The sequence below is a fragment of the Podarcis cretensis genome, assembly GCF_951804945.1.
Source record: "Podarcis cretensis genome assembly, chromosome: 7".
NCBI classification, from domain to species: Eukaryota; Metazoa; Chordata; class Lepidosauria; order Squamata; family Lacertidae; genus Podarcis; species Podarcis cretensis.
Genome location: NC_137176.1, coordinates 70,018,596 through 70,035,966, shown reverse-complemented (window position 1 = coordinate 70,035,966; position 17,371 = coordinate 70,018,596). Strand labels below are relative to the sequence as shown.

Below are 17,371 nucleotides of genomic sequence, written 5' to 3'. Positions count from 1 at the left end.
GAAGGATTGCTGCTGTTAATCTTAAAGCCATCACATGCTGAAGAAGTTAAAGTAAATCTAGGCCAATGATTTCAAATATGAATATCCATATTTTGGAGTGATAGAGAAACAGTATCTCGGATCAAAATTCTTCCATTTGTCAGTTTTGTCAGTGAGAAGATTGGTATTTTATTTCCTATTTAATGCTTGTTACTGGCAATGGACTAAAGTAGAAAATCATTCTGTTTCACGTCATTTCCTTTTCATCCTTTTCTGCAAATGATGCACATATATACCAATATGGTAGTCCTTACTTCTGTACATAATCAGCCACAATAAGCTAGGAAGCTGCTAGTCCATCTAGCCTAGTATTGTCTATGCTGGCTGACTCTCCAGTGTTTTAGGTTGGGGATGGAACCTGGGATCTTTTGTTCTTGCTTATTTAAGTGCCACCTAAAAAGGCCCCCAAAGTGGCTCAGAAAGGATGCCACACAAATACAAAATTCTAATACATTTTGAAAACCAGTAACATTCAAACACACTCAGGTTTCTGCCAAAAAAGTAAGGGATCTCCCCACCACCACCACCCCTGCCCCATCTCAGAGAGCAGGAGAAAATCCTTAGGTAGCAGCTCCTTCTAAGGGTCCCAGGCAGCAGGGTGGTTGATAGTTCCTGCACGGTCCTTCCCTTCTGTGCAAAGGTCCTCTTAGTTGTGGCCACTTCCCCACAAATATCTGTGCAGTATTCATATCACCCTTTCAAATCAAAACCCTGATGCTACCAAGTGGACAAGCAGCTGACATGACATTTTCAGGAGTGAAAATGGGGTTGAGACAGCAGCATGGAACAGACGCTTCAAAACGACACTGATATGTAATTATATCTTTTTAAAAATCATTGGGGAACCCCAGCCAAATGTGCATTGCTCAAGTAGAGCCCCCAGAGAAAAACCAGCAGATCCAGATTCCCTTTAATACTTGGATCTGATAAGCCGACTAGAAGGCTTTTCATGGGCCCAAAGGTTTTTAAAGCAGTACTTACAAAGGCAGTACTCTTAAGGCAGTACTGCTTAAAAGAAAGATGGCATAGGAACAACAGTACTGCTCCACAGCAAGCACTCCATTTTACGTGGAGCAATTTAGATGTTTTAAAGGTTAATAATGACATAGTTAAAACTATGGTTTTCCCAGTAGTGATGTATGGAAGTAAGAGCTGGACCATAAAGAAGGCTGATCGCCGAAGAATTGATGCTTTTGAATTATGGTGCTGGAGGAGACTCTTGAGAGTCCCATGGATGGCAAGAAGATTAAACCTATCCATTCTTAAGGAAATCAGCCCTGAGTGCTCACTGGAAGGATAGATCCTGAAGCTGAGGCTCCAATACTTTGGCCACCTCATGAGAAGACTCCCTGGAAAAGACCCTGATGTTGGGAAAGATGGAGGGCACAAGGAGAAGGGGAAGACAGAGGACGAGATGGTTGGACAGTGTTCTCGAAGCTACCAGCATGAGTTTGACCAAACTGCAGGAGGCAGTGGAAGACAGGAGTGCCTGGCGTGCTCTGGTCCATGGGGTCACGAAGAGTCGGACACGACTAAACGACTAAACAACAATGACATTCATGTACTGGTTTGTGCGAGAAAACGGGGAAACACTTCAGACTGAAACGTTTAGCTATACAGTACTGTTTTCTTAAGATTTTTTTTTAATGTTTCTGAACTTGAGCAGAGGCCAGATTATGTGGTCATGAAGGAAAGCTGTCCATAGTACATCAAGTAATCTCTGAACAAAAGAATTATTATTCTGCCAGACATTAAATGGTCTTACCTGTGCACTTGTAGTCTGAAGCTACACCTTTAAGGACAGCATCAAACACAGATATTTCCACTCTCTGCTTTCTATGATGACAGCTTAAGATCAAAGAAGGTTGGGATACGACAAGGTGCAAAAATGGTTCTAACTGCAAGTCGCTAGTTCCCCTGCGACCAGGCTGTCGAACAATAGTTATGCCCAAGGCTTGCCTAGCGGATGATCTTGTAGAAGCATGAAGACTTTCAAGAGACAGAAGACCTGCTTTTTTCCCAGAAGGCAGTGAACTGTTAGCATTCAATAGGTCATCTGCTGTTACAGATGAAATGCCTGCTCCACTGGGCTTTTTGAAATCGTGCTCAGCTCTCAAGTTTGCTTCAGGAAGGTTTAATGAAGTTTTGGCTGCTTTCTCTCCATCTTTCTGATCTTCCATCGATTTTGATTTAGGTAAAGTGGCACATGAGTAAGTCATGAAGGATATTCGGCTTGCTGTAATAAAAATATCAAAGGGAATGAAGTTCAGGTTCTTCACAATAGAAGACTGCCGAGAAGGACGGGCAATGCGGTGATGGCTGGTACCACTGTGTTGTTCTATTTGGACTATTCTGATTTTAACACTGTCACTGCCAATGCCACTGTCTTGGGCTCCACTGTAACGTGAAGATGTTTCAGTCATGCCTCCATCAGATGTATCCATTTTTTTCTGTTCCTGTTTGGAAACCTGGAAAGAAAAATAGCATATTAACTTAAAATAGTCATATCCTAAGTATTTCCATTTCACAACATAAAACAATTGCTATATAAACATGAGGTCAAGAGAGAGAGAATTCTATAAAAAAAGAAACTTGCCAAGTTAACTTTTAAAATAGGAATCACTCATGAAAACTCAGCAGGTGTCTGTTCCAGAGAAATGGTGACTCATATTTAATGACATGCTAGTGAAAGATGTGGCAGGAGGAATACATGTTTCCTACATTCAAACTAATTTGTTTTTCAGACCATTTAGGAATTCAAAAGATAGTGTGTCAGCCAATTTAAGATGTTTTAACTGATCAGCTGCCTTTTAAGTAATTAATTATATTTAAATAACAGATCTGGGTGAAGGTATTGAGGGGGTGCTCATCAAATTTGCAGAGGACAGCAAACTGGGAGGGGTAGCTATTGCCACAGAAGAATCAGGATTCATGATGATCTTAACAGATTGGAAAACTGGGCCCAAACTAATAGAATGAATTTCAATAGGGACAAAGGTAAGATTCTGCACTTGGGCAGGAAGAACCAGCTGCACAAATATAAGATGGGGAGCACCTGGCTTACCAGTAGTATATAGTATTTAAAATTGCTGGCTGAATTACTGATCTGCTGCTGTGACACCCATGATGACCCACAAAATTCTTCCTTTTAAAAAAAATATTATTAGAACTTCTGTAACTCAGTTGTTGCTATAGGCCCCTGTTGTAATGCCAAAAGGTTTTTTTTTTTGTCATCCCCCAAAGCTTCCAGATTTGTCAATTATTATCAAAATAAATAAAAATAAAACAATATTTGTTACTGACTGCTTCATAGCCTCCCCGCCCTGCAGCCGTGATTCTGTGGAGCCAAAAGACTTTTCTGAGCCCCACCCCTGAGAACTCATTCTTAACAAAATTAACACTGGCTGTTCTGCTAGCACATTTGCAAGGCTATGCAGGGTCCAGTATGGTTTCAAAGTAGATTGGAGGGGCCACGTGTTGAGATTCATGCATTGCAGTTTGGACTAGATCAGTGTTTCCCAATCTTGGGCCTCCAGCTGTTTTTGAACTACAATTCCCATCATCCCTGACCACTGGTCTTGCTAGCTAGGGATGATGGGAGTTGTAGTCCCAAAACAGCTGGAGGCCCAAGGTTGGGAAGCACTGGACTAGATGACCCTCAAGGTTCCTTCCAGCTCCACCATTTTATGATTCTATGCCCACTTATACATTTCTGCCACACCCAGTTTGGCCCCAGGAGGAGAGAGTGGAGCATGAGTCAGTATGGTCCTCAGCCTGAAAAAGTTTAGTCACCCCTGCTGTAGAGAAAATATGACCAGTTCCTTCAGCGAGCCACTTGTTTGCCTTTCACATCTTTAAACCATCTTGGTCGCTAACAGGATGTTGTGTGTTGAAGTCATGACGACAAACAAGTCCTGTTGACTTTGTTCCCACTCAGTGCATTGCTGTGTACCACAAGAACTGTTGAGTGGTTAAGCAAAGAATTGGGACTAATGCCACTGTCTTCCCAATAGGCCTGTTGCTAAAGAAAAGGCAATATGGTCCACTTAGAAGATGTTCAGCATAAAATATATAAGAAAAAATCCCCACTGAAATGTGTCCACATAGTGCCTTTTTATGAGTCAAAGGAAACAACTATTTCCTTAGACCTATCAATTTACTGAAGCATAGCTTTGCAAAGAGAAACATTAATACTATAATTTTTTGTTTTCTAGTTACAGATTTTCCAACTTGAATTCAATACCTATTTCTTAAACTTCTGCACTGATTACCGTAACCCTGACAAACCCATGATATTTAAATATCCTGGGACGGCTTTTGAAGCAGCCTGGAAAAGTCTTTATATTAGACACAGGCTGATCTAAGTAGGAGTGGTGAGTCCTGTACTGATATTGCACAGTATACAGCTGGCACTATCAATTAATGACAGAGAAGCATGATTCCCCACCCTGCTTTTTAATGCCCAAATCCCTGGTTCTATCTTGAACAGGCATTTTCTATTAACTCATTGTCACATGGTTTTTTGCTTCTAAAAAAAGTATTGTACAAAACAGAACAGCAGCCTTATTTTTCAAAATATTATGCAAAATAGAACATTGGTTTGAGTATGTGTCTCACTAATAAATTAGTAAGAATTGTATTGAAGCACTGTATACAATTTTTTTATCATGTAAATCCAGAAGTGCAAGCTGTTGCACAAAAAAGTAGAATATATTAAACCAAACCATAAAATCCACCCCCCCAAAAAAACCCAATAAAGCAATATATAAGAAAAGCTTGATAAAGCCATCAATCACTAGTCACAACAGGCCAGTACTGTCTCTAGAAAGCAGCCAGACTTGGAATTAAACTGGCTTCTGAGGGGAAGGGAGTTGCATAGCTAGAAAGTACACCAGCATTATCACCTTTTGATGTTCTGACTTGGCACACAGGCAATGCCTCCAGGAAAGTATATCCAGCAGACCTTAAGGGCTATGGCAAGACACACAGATCTGCTAGGGATGATCTCTGGGAGGATATATATCGTTATATGTCACTTAGCCAGTTACTGAGTTGGGATTTGCAGCTATTAACTTTAAAAGGCAAGCTTGGCAATAAATCTGGGCATCAAATGGAATATCCTTTTATACTGGTGAACAATTCCAAATGCAAGAACTCTAAAAACGTTCCATGCTTTGTTATGGAAGAAATGGGCCAATATTTTAAAGATGTCAAAAGCACCAATATCGGCTTCCTGATAGCAAATGTAATGGCAACATTTATCGCTGAGCTGCATTTATATCAGTTCACTTACTCTTTACATAACCCATTTAAAACGAACAATAAAAGTTTTCTTTAATTAGCTACTGGTGTGCATTAACATGATCATGATTAAACCATAAAAACCAACTGTACATTACTCAGGTCCCCTATCACATGTGTTTTAAATTATTTTAGTTGAAAATGTACTTTGAGTCCCTTTTAAAAGTTCGACCTTCTGCTTTCAGAGAATTAAATGCATATTACTGCAGTGGAGAAGATAATGTTTCAGACCTCCAGGCATATATTAAACACACTGGCAGCACATTAGACAAAATGCTTTACTTATTAGATACTTCCTATTCTAAACAGTGTCATCAAAGGCTAAAAACAAAATCCATATAAAAGCTGCACAATGCTTCCACACAGAACCTGTGCCAAAATCCCTGTACTTTCCAACTAATGAGGAAAGGATGTGCACTCTTAACATATGAATGTAAGATTTTCCAAGCATTTACTTTAGGAAACAGCACTATTGATTCCATATGGCTTATGTTAAATGAAACTGTATTGGTAAAATAACCTTTAAGATATCTGGCATGATAACCGTAATTAAACAGTATTCAAAGGAATAAAACAAAGGGGAATTTGGTTTCACAATGGCTAATTAAAATAAAATGAAAAAACACAGCATGTCATCTATCAAGATAAATTGTTATTGTTTTAAAAACTATTTAAAATACTGTTAAAATATACTTTTTAGATAAAATCTAAAAGTACTGGGAAAATATTTGTGGCTTAAAAATGGATAGTTTGGCGAAGAAAAGTAGTATACAACTTGGAATTATTATTTTTTTATGTTGATAGAATAGCTTTAAAACTTTGAGCATAACCAGATGGGCCTTAAATCAGAGGGATTCTACAGTTTCTCTGTCTGAATGAATTGCAACGTGAAAAAGTTTTCAATCGCTGAAAAATGTCAAGTTGATAGTTTACTTATTAGATTGCTTCAGTGCATTTTCTCCATCCTTTCACTTCATGGCAGTCTCTATAGAGAAGGTGATGAAAGCTATGCTAGTAGCTAGGGAACTGTGGCAAATTCTTCCTTGTCATGTGTTGAGATAAGTGACTTTACTAGCTTAACCCCTTGAATTCAAAAGCATTTAGGGAAGATAGAGAGATAAGGCTTAACTATAGCTGCTACAGTACATGTCCACTTCACGGACACACGCTCCTGTTGCTGGGCATCCTCAAGCATTGTTGTAAATATGCTCAGGTGCTTTTTATTACTAAATCATGATATGTCATGAATCTCCCTGTTTAAGCAGCCGCATTACCTTAATAGTTGGCAAGGACTGTCAGTCCAATGTATTAATATGAAAACTAAAATCTCCAAGGAAATCAAGGAAATGAAAAGCCAGCCTCAAAATCATTTTATGCCAGACAGAATTTGGGACAATTACAGTGACCCCATTAAGGTTAGACCTGTCTTACTAACAGAAGCTCCCCGTGTTGCAGGTTAAACTCTTCTTCTTTTTTTAATGGAGTGTTTCAAAAGCATTTTGTAATATGGCATGGTAATAGTTATTTAAGTTTAAAACTCATAGTAGGCTAACACTAGCCCCATGACACGATTCTAAGATGTTCTTTGGATCGTGGACTATTTTCTGTAAAAAAACTCATGGTTCAAGCTGTTCAAGTGAGAGGCTTGCAATTACAGCTTGTTAACACTGCAGTGGGTCGCTTCCTTTATAGTATATAGATTAAAAATCAATAAAAAATCAATAAAAATTGGCAACTTTAAAATAATGACTGAAACAGACCTGATTTCTTTACAATCACAAATAGGTTTGGTATAAAATTATTCGGCTATTCTTTCCTGCTTTAACCGAAGAACTTTCTTAAACACATAGCCTGGAAGAAAATCCAGTTCTCTTGCATATCATTTCCTGTTTTATGAACACACACACAATTGTAATATGCTTATTTGTGGCAGGGAAGTCTCAGACTAGGATTCCTTAGAGGCAACGTCTTCCAACAACTGCAATTTTAAGGAAGAGATGGATCCATGCCTTTGCCCATCCCCTGTGGGTTTCTTGGCACTGGAGACCACCTCCACAACACTGAACCCATAGTTGCAAACTTCACGATCTTGAATGAGCCAAAAGCTGAGGAAGGCAGCATCCGTACTTTAACTAGTCACGATGCAACACTCTGGAGATGGGGGCCTCTAATCCATGACTACATACTCCTGTTACACAACTTAACTATTTGCTCCAGTATTTTACTAAGACAACTTATCTGCTTTGCCTCAGCTGCAGGAGTGGTATCCATGGTCTTAGACCCACACCCTGGTCTCCTAGCCAGGTGCTGATTTTTGCCTTGCTCATCTGCTCTGCCAAGGGAATCAGGAACTACTGCCTTCCCCTTGCTTGAGCCATCATCTCTCCTTGATGGTCAAAAAGATTGTTCCAAAAGTGAACAACTAAAAATAATGAGTGCATTAAAAAAGGCAAAGGTACCCCTGCCCGTACGGGCCAGTCGTGTCCGACTCTAGGGTTGTGCGCCCATCTCACTCTAGAGGCCGGGGGCCAGCGCTGTCTGGAGACACTTCCGGGTCATGTGGCCAGCGTGACGAAGCTGCTCTGGCGAGCCAGCACCAGCACAGCACACGGAAACACCGTTTACCTTCCCGCTATAAAGCGGTACCTATTTATCTACTTGCACTTAGGGGTGCTTTTGAACTGCTAGGTGGGCAGGAGCTGGGACCGAAAGGACGGGAGCTCACCCCACCGCGGGGATTCAAACCGCCGACCATGCGATCGGCAAGCCCTAGGCACTGAGGTTTTACCCACAGCGCCACCCACGTCCCTGACTTGAGTGCATTACCAGTAGTTTAATATATCATTTAACCAATTGGAAACATTGATTTAACACAAAGCTTGTTTTAATGTTTGAAATGCTTGATTAAATTGTGTGAAAATATATATGTAGTGGTGGCAAAAATATATTTCAGGGATTTACTGGCTCCGGTACTATATTTTAACAACAGAGAAAACTCCTCAGGTCACATAGCCAAGACAGAATATACTTCTGAAGTGGGTGCGTTGAATGAAGAATGTTATACATCTGCATGAAGCAATTCCATTTTATTTTAGTTATGATTATGTAACAGGACTATTTAAGTCCTCTTTCCAACTTGCATCATAGTCATTTTCAAACTCTCATCTAAACATCTTTAGCCAATCATGAGCTCATTTTTCACATCACATAAAATATGGAACAAATTGCAAGCGTGAAACCACAGAGTAAACGTGCCAATCATATCTTCTTCTTCATTATGACGTCTGACCCAATTTTGTGCTCCAGCTAAAAGTTAAATGTTTTTTGTGGGCAAGAATATCATGACTAGAGCATGAACATAAATTCTGATTCCTTTTATCAGAATTTTAGAAAGGGGATTCATTTTCCCCCCTATTCCTATGGAAATGGAAATCCTTTCGAGTCCACATCAGCTCAAAATATGAAAAAAAAACCACCCATAAATAATTACAGTGTGGGGATTATGGAGCCAGTGTCGTGGAGTCATTAAGTGTGTTGGAATAGGACCTATGAGACCCAGGTGTAAATTCTTATTCAGCCATTAAGAGCAACTCTCAGTCGAACCTAACTCACAGTGGTGGTGGTGTTCCTGGCATTGAGCAGTCGAGACAGATTAGGAATTCTGGTGGTTTACTGCCTGCCTCGCTGCCCAGCATTCTCCCTGCCTGAACTGACAGAACTGGCGTTGTAGGCAGTGCCAAGGATTCCCAGACTGCTGGTTTTGGAAGACTTCAGCATCCTACTGAGGTGACTGGTTCTGGGGTGGCTCAAGACTTCATGGCTGCCATGACAACCATGGGGCTGTCCCAACATGTCACTGGCCCAATGCATGTGGCAGGCCACACACTGGACTTTGTTTTCTCAACAGGGCAGGAAGAGGGTGATAAGAAAGTAGGAGATACTAGCATCAGTCCTTTGTCATGGTTAGATCATTTTCTGTTGGGATTGAGGCTTTCAGAAACTTTCCCCCTCTGCAGAGGCAGGGGACCAATTAGGATGATCTGCCCTCAGAGGTTGATGGGTTTCCTGACAGCTCTGGGGAATTTTTTTAGCTGCCATGACTGGCACTCCTGTTGAAGCCCTGGCCAAACTCTTGAACATCCAAATGGCTTGGGCTGCTAACATGATTGCCCAGAGCTTAGGGTGAGAGAAGAAGCTGGGAGACAGCTTGAACGTAAGTGGAGGAAAACTGTGGTCACCTCATTTTATCCTCCTACTAGCCCTATGAGACAGAATAGGTTGAGAAAGGGAGGGGGTGACTGGCATGAAGAAATTCACGATAAGAAAGTGAGTTTCATAGCTAAGTGGGGATTTGTGCCAAGAGCTCCAAAGTCCTAATTCAGCACTCTCAACATACTGTGATTTAATATGAAAGCCAGTTTGGTGTAACACTTTTAAACAAATTTCTTAAGGTGACAGCATTCTATTTAGATAAGGAGAAGCTTTTAAAAACATATTTGGAATAAATAGCTAAGATGTAGTATTTGTGTGCTTTGCAATATAAAACAGGAGAATAGTTAGCTGTTCAAGGTCTAAATAATTATTTAAAATTTAAACAGTTAAAACAAAACACAATCCATTTCACTACCAAGCTAGGTTTGTGAAGTTTTAGTAAAAATTTTAAGCTATATATGAGACATTAGAAAAGGTCTGACACATTTTATCCAATATTTTGATAGGCCTTGAAAGGGTCTAGCTAGAACATTCATCTCTTTTAGACCACTAAATTAAGGTAAGACAAAGAAAAAAGAAATGTAATCCCAATAACATAGAGGTCTGTTTCAGATAACCAAATAACATAGACCTTAAAATCTGGACTGAACCCAATCTTGCACTTAACACTCAGGTTAAACTGCTTGATCCATAAGGGTTAGTTCTCAAACACATTGAAAAATAAATAAAAATAATTCAGATTAACTTTTTTTTAAAAAAACGAGGGTAGAAATCTATTTTGGTTCAAGTACATGATTTATCTTTTATGTTTTTGATTGCAGAATTTTTTCATGATTTTTCTTAGGGAAAATCAACTTCTTGGGGGCAATTATCATCTTGGTAATGGGCCAGCATGCTGAATTTTACTAGGGGGAAAAAGTAAATGTTACGTCTTTATCAACAGAGGATTACATAATCCATTGCAACAAATGTTTATCCTTTGGAATAACATATGAAATTAAGGTCATGTGAGTGGGGCACTTATATTCTGGAAACTGTATGCTAAGGATAGAATCACATCTGATTTTTACAAGAAATAAAAGAAAAATAAAGAGACCATGTTAAATTCCCATTACCTTCTCTGCCAGCAAAAAATGCTTAGGATGCAGTATGCTAGATATTTAAGATGGCAGGGCAGATGATTAACGACTTGGGCCCCAGAAACCTCAAAAACGGCTTCTACTCCTTTGTACTAGAACAATGGTCAACTGCAAGTGCCACCTTGACTGTACTACCTGCTACCAAAAGTGTGCAAAACTCTGTGAGAGGACTCTGAGGAAGCCTAGCATCACATCTCTAGAGTTCTCAGAAATTTGTTTAAATCAAGGGGAACCAATGTGGCGCACTTCAGATGTCACTGGACTACAACTCCTATCACCACTGACTGTTGGCTATATTTGCTGGGGCTGGTGGAAGTTGCAGTCCAATAACATCTAGGGGGTGCCATGTTGGCCAGCTGTGAATTCAATCACAGCCGACTGCCAAGAAGCATCACTCTGAGCTTGCTTGCTCAGGCTGCTATTTAAAGTGAGAAAAACCCAGAACAGCTTGCATGCTGCTCCGATCCACAATCATTTTTAGAGGATGATTAAATCCCAGTTCCTTTGCCCATGAATGTGTGTGTTCTTCTATCTGTAAACCATACATGAATTACATACTAATTCTTGCACAAGTACTAAAGAAAAATTTCACATGGCATGTGAATGCACCACTAGTGTCAAGGAGAGCATTGGCTTACAAATAACTTTCCATTTCTTTATTAAGGGAGGCAATGTTTCCAATGAAACTTTCCTAAAACCTAATTAGATAAGCATTTGTTAATACAAAAAGAAGAAAATGTAGCATACTTTGAAACCATAAACCAGTAATTGTTACTCTAATTCTTGGGTTTTTAAAAAAATCTATATGCTACACTGGATAAATGGGGATTAACATAGGAAAAGCTGCCATTTGTGCTGTCTGGTCCCACGACGTTATAATTTGTTTCATACTAACGCACACATTAATACACATTACAACAAACTCTGATACCTTAGTTACTAAGAAACGGTTTCTTTCCACACAGTTGCCACATGGAGGCTGCCAGAAACTGCCTCTGTATGGTAGCTTGGATCGCAGGGTGGGCAGATATCTGTGTGAGCTGATTCTCATGATATGGACCTCTTAGGGTGGTTGCCTGAAACTGTCTCCATGTGGTGGTGATGCTTCATGTGTATATGCCAACTCATTGTGTGGTATGTACCTTGCCATGTGGTTTCTCTGCACGCAGCCCCAAACATTCCTGCTTCAAACAGACTCTGCATGGCAAGCCATTTTATAGATCATGGTGTGCTACGTGGGAACAGTTGCCAAGTAGTTTCACTGTTTCAAACAGTGTCTAGGTGGTGGCCATATTGTACTCAGTGGCCCTCAGCACTCACAAACCACATGGCTTCTGTCCACACAATTTCCAAGCTGTTTCTGACAGTGTAGAAATAAGACACGTGGGTGGGAGCCAGTAAACATAAACAATTTGCTGTACGGAGCAGCCACTCAGCTGAGATAGCTTCATGTGGCCTCCACATGGTGGCTGTATTGTGAGAAGGGAACGTTGCTAGGGCACCTGAAGTATGAATTTTCAGAAAAAGCAGCAGTACATTTGCATTACATTGATCAACTTTACCATACATGTTTTAACTTTTGGATACAAAATACAGTTAGCATCTCACAGATTAATAGAAGCGTTTAAAACTGTATGAAAAATGTAGGGATTTTCAGAAATAATCTCTCTCTGTATATATATGTGTGTGTGTGTGTGTGTGTGTGTGTGTGTGTGTACAGATTTTTCATCAGGGATGGTAACAAATCAATGGCATCTGCACAGCATGTGTATCAGCCACTTTACATTTAAGCTGTCTGGCTTCTTGTATACGGCTTTCTGGAATCTGTTTTATCAATATTTATGGTTTTTTTCACATGAAATACAAATGGCAAAGTAGCCTTAAATTTACTTGAAACAAAAAGGCAGCACTTTATAATTAACGACAAGAATATTTGGATTGTAACTTCAAATTCAAATTGGTAAAAAAAAAATGGACAAGTCATTTGTCCATATCAGGTTTAAGTGGACTGTAGGCTTTTAATGCTGCAGTGTAGAGTGCATTTTAGCAGAAGTGCACCCCAAGTTTATACCATGAGATTTAAAATAAATTGAATTATCTGTCCATTTGATACACACACACAGTCTAGCCAGTCCACACACACTTCCCTCCATAAGCATGCACCAAATAACCCTCTACTGGAAATACCCCCTCCCACAACCCCCTGAATTCATGTAAGGACTCTGTGTGTGTGCAAACTATAATTCTCCTTGAATTGGCTATACCACAGACAAGTTTAACAAATGCCTTTTCCTTCTTCCCCCTGCTACGTGGAGGGGTCATAGCTTGGTGGCAACTACATGTTTTGCAGGCATATGGCCCCAGGTTAATCCACAACCTTTCCGTTTAAAGATCTGAGAATGACGCTTGCCTGAGACCTTGGAGAGCCACTGCCAATCAGATCAGAACAGTGGGGTAGATAGAACAATAGTCTGACTCAGAAAAAGGTAGCTTTATACTTAACACTCCTTATACTCCCCTTCTGCTACTGTCTTGGAGAATACCAAGGTTTCTTTTAATGGGGTGTTCTACAACAGAGGATTGAGCAGAATCCTCTTGAGCAGAAGATGGGAGGGGGGGGGGGGCGATAATGCACATGTGATGTCGGGAGGAGCCAGAGGGAGGAACCAAGCGCAGCAGCAGCAGCAGCAGCAGCAGCACACCTTCAATGACCAGTGGCTCCTTCTCTTTCATGCGCAGTCTCTTCTTCTTGACACCACCACCAGCCAGGGACTGCTTCCCCTGTCTTTCCCTTACGCAACAGGTGGAGAAGGAGCCACCGGCCACTGAAGCCAAGCCAAGGTGTGCTACCCTCAGTTCCACAACTGGCCTCCTCTTTCTGCCATCACCAGCTAGGAGCTGTTTTCCCGCTCCTTCGCCTCTGCAGCAGCAGCAGCCAGTCACTGAAGCTGTGCCATGCTTGACTCCACACTCAGCCTCCTCCACCCCTAATCATTCTGAACATTGGAGGCCTTGCCTCCCCAAATATTGGTGCATTTTTATACTGATCTTGTATTTTGATATTCTTGCTTTATTATAATTATGGGATGGGATTCATTTCAGTGGGTCTAATCTGAGTACAACTTCAATTGGATATTGCCCATAACTTTTTTGTAATCTGCCCTGATGAAGGGTAGAGTATACATTCCTTAAATTGACAATTAAATGAAATGAAGCCCTGGGTCAATCCTTCCTGATAGGGGACATCCCTACTTTTTTTGGGTGGGGAAATAACGGCAAGAAAATTAATGGTTATCTGCACTCTCAGAAACAAATATTTACGGTATATACTTATCCAGCAACAGAATTTGACACTGGACTTGTGTCTGTCCAATGTACCCATACAAAATCTTATTTTCAACATGTCTACCTTTTATTTATGTCTGACCTTTAAGAACTTACCATTTAAAAACATTTTAACCCTCTATTTAGTTGCTGCCATTCTTTTAAACTCCTTTAAATGTCGATTGTTGTTTTCTGTTCATTTGTTTATTGTAGACTATACTATTGTTGTTGCTGTCAGCCATCTTGGTTATGTTTAATGGAAAAGGGGACAGAAGTGCTTGTAAATAATAAGAAAGCAAATGGAGTAGTAATTACAGGAGAAAACGTGATTCAAAAGAATGTCCCTTTAAAAATATATAAGTTAGAAGTTATTCAGACCTACCCCTACTACTAATTGAAACAGGGGCCCTTGGGTGCAAATACGTATCTAAATTAATTCCATCATTTTTATTTTCTCTGAAGCGTTTGGCACAAAATTAGATTCTTTTGCACAACGAACAACCTAACCTGCTACTTCATTTGTTATGAATATAAACTGCCTGCTTGGGGTTTCCGTCAGACACAGAAACATTTGATTGTCTCCCCATTGCTTTTTTGCTTCCAGCCTGATAAAGAATTTTGATGAACATGAAAGAAAACTTGCTCACTTGTTTACAGATTTATACACAGAAGACCCCAAAGAAAGGACCAGGCAACATTCAATGTTATGTGAGTGGACTTCCATTCACGCAGTGGGGCTTTGTCATCCCCCCTGTGTGTTCACCAAATCTTCTTCAGATTGGAGCCTTTGGAGCAAAATATGTTCCAAAGGGTCTCACAACCCTTTGGAACATATTTTGGGAGTGCACAAGGCACTGAAGTATGGAGGAGAGGCTGGCTGGTCACTCAAGAAGAAGCCTCTTCCATTGGTAGGTGACCACTGTTGGAGCTCATCAAGTATCTTTAGTGAACTACAGAAAAGTTTCAGCTTCATTCTTCTTTCAAAATTAAGATTATTTTTTTTTCTAAACTAGCAAATGTGTCTGATTCCTTCAACAGTGCATTGTCTACAAATATTTCTTCTGTGAAGTAACATGCCAGATGATTTAGGTTGCTTCTCCATTAGCTTAAGTAATGTAAGGTTAACTTTTGCAAAACAAGTTTTAACATAAAAGAGCTGTGAGATCTTTGTTATGTTAACCGAAACTAAAGAATCCCACAGAAGCTTCTATATTTGTCTTAAGTGCTTTAATCTCAACGACAGATAAACAAGTAAAATGAAAAGTCTAAAAAGAATGGCAATGTTAAGGAAGCAAGTTCTACCAGAATAAGGCAACTGTGTATGAATTAGGATCTGAGAACTGTAGCATGAGGTATCAACAAATTCAGAATGTGGCATTAGCATAAAATAATGCCTTGTCCTTTAGCACCTACCTAGATCAAAGAGCAACCATTTTTGGCCTTAATTATGTGGTTCCTCTTTAGCCTCTACACAATATGTTTTTTGTTTTGTTAAAATATAAACATTTAATTTACTCTATAACACTGGTTTCAGAAGTATACATATGTTATTCCTTACATATGGTTCTTTTGGAAGTGGGTTTAATTTGATGATTACTTGATATTTGTGAACGAAGTAATTACTGCTTCCAAATCCATCTAGTCCACGCAGTCTTGATACACTCAGCTTTTGCTGCCCACATTCTAAAACCACCTTGTTATTCAATTATTGTAATGTAGCAGTAGCATTTTGCTTTTGTACTTTAGGAGGGTTCCTTTTATATCATATAGCCTCCAAGTCAATATTTAAAATTCAGACGAAAACAAAATTACATAGAAGAAGCATGGCTGCTGAAGGGGTGGGGGTGAGGTGGTAAGAATGGTATGGCTGTTCTGGGCCTGAACTGCATAAAGTCCTGCCACTTCCTGTGAATCCACCCGTCTCCCGTGGAGCATGCTGGGCTGACAGTCCCCTGTTTCCAGCTACATTGCACCATGCTAGCTTCTGCCGATCCTCAAAGGGCTATACATGTACAGCTGTATCAGAGAAGGACTAGAGGAAGCCAACAAAGCATGTCAGTCCCTGACGCTTCCCTTCAGAGCAAAAGAACCTTCTTGCTGCCTCCTTTGTCCCCTTCGGGGTGTGTAGGTGATAGGAGACAAAAGATGTTGAGGCTTTAGTTTAGGATTAACCTCCACAAACATCTGTCTCCTCTCCATCCCCACGCTACCTGTGTTTAACTTCACCGAAACGGTGAATTTAACTTGTGTTATATCATCCCAGGAATCGTGGCCAGCACTGGCTGGGAGGCTACCCCTAGAGAACTTTGCACCACTGCAAGTGAGTTTGGGCCTTAAGTAAAGTTTAAAAACAGGGAAAATTCTCAAGATAGAGACTTTAGTCGTTTGTCGTGTCCGACTCTTCATGACCCCGTGGACCAGAGTATGCCAGGCACTCCTGTCTTCCACTGCCTCCCACAGTTTGGTCAAACTCATGTTGGTAGCTTTGAGAATACTGTCCATGCATGCACACAAAAGCTTATACCAATAACAAACTTAGTTGGTCTCTAAGGTGCTACTAGAAGGAATTTTTTTTTTATTTTCTTTCGACTACAGCAGACCAACATGGCTACCTACCTGTAACTACAGCTAGGCATTCAGTGATAATCTGAACCTATAAGCCAACCCTTCACCAAATAGTCTCAAGATGGATAATAAAAATACAATTTAAAAAACAAATAAGGACTACCTTAAAATCATAAAACAAACCCACAAAATAACAGTGTATATTAATACAGAGGAAGACAAGACATTGCTTCAAAAAAAGTTCTGGGTTAAGAGGTGCAGCTACGACAATCACAGAAAAACATACTGGGATGCAGCAAGATGCGTTTCAGAGGTGTGGTCATTCCACAACCTGGGAGTGACCACAGAGAAGTGTTAGGGACTGGCTGGACACTGAGGAGTGGTGGCTGGATTCTGGGCAGCAGAGGATGGAGGGGTTGGAGACTGACTTGGAAGAAGTGATCAGTGAACGGGGAGAACCTGTAACAGCCAGGAAATGAGAGGCAGAGGCTGGAGAAGGTGCAGGATTGGAGAGTGAAGAACAGTTGCAGAAGGAGGGAGAGAGAGGTTAGCCTGGTGTTTCTAGTGTTTAATTCAGTTTAATTTAAACAATTCAACACGATTCCTTGCAAAATAATTTTATGGCATTATGCATTAACACAGGCAATAGGCTTCCTCGTCTCCCTCTAAAACAATTCCATTCTGAATGTCAACATCTGATTTCTAGTGATCTCTTGCGAAACACTAACATTTCCCCCTTTCCCTTGTGTTTACATCCTGCAAATATTTGGAGATTTATGGCTTTTCTTTTC

The 17,371-nt window shown here is 40.3% G+C and overlaps 1 protein-coding gene across 6 annotated transcripts in view; it reads right to left on the bottom strand.

Annotated features, from left to right (window-relative positions):
* Positions 1-17,371, bottom strand: part of VPS13B (vacuolar protein sorting 13 homolog B) — a 398,969-nt gene that overhangs the window by 107,863 nt on the left and 273,735 nt on the right. For all 6 annotated transcript variants that reach the window (XM_079984696.1, XM_079984699.1, XM_079984695.1 and 3 more), the window contains exon 34: positions 1,805-2,507. In XM_079984696.1, the coding sequence (XP_079840822.1) occupies positions 1,805-2,507 (703 nt within the window). The remainder of the gene's footprint in view (positions 1-1,804; positions 2,508-17,371) is intronic.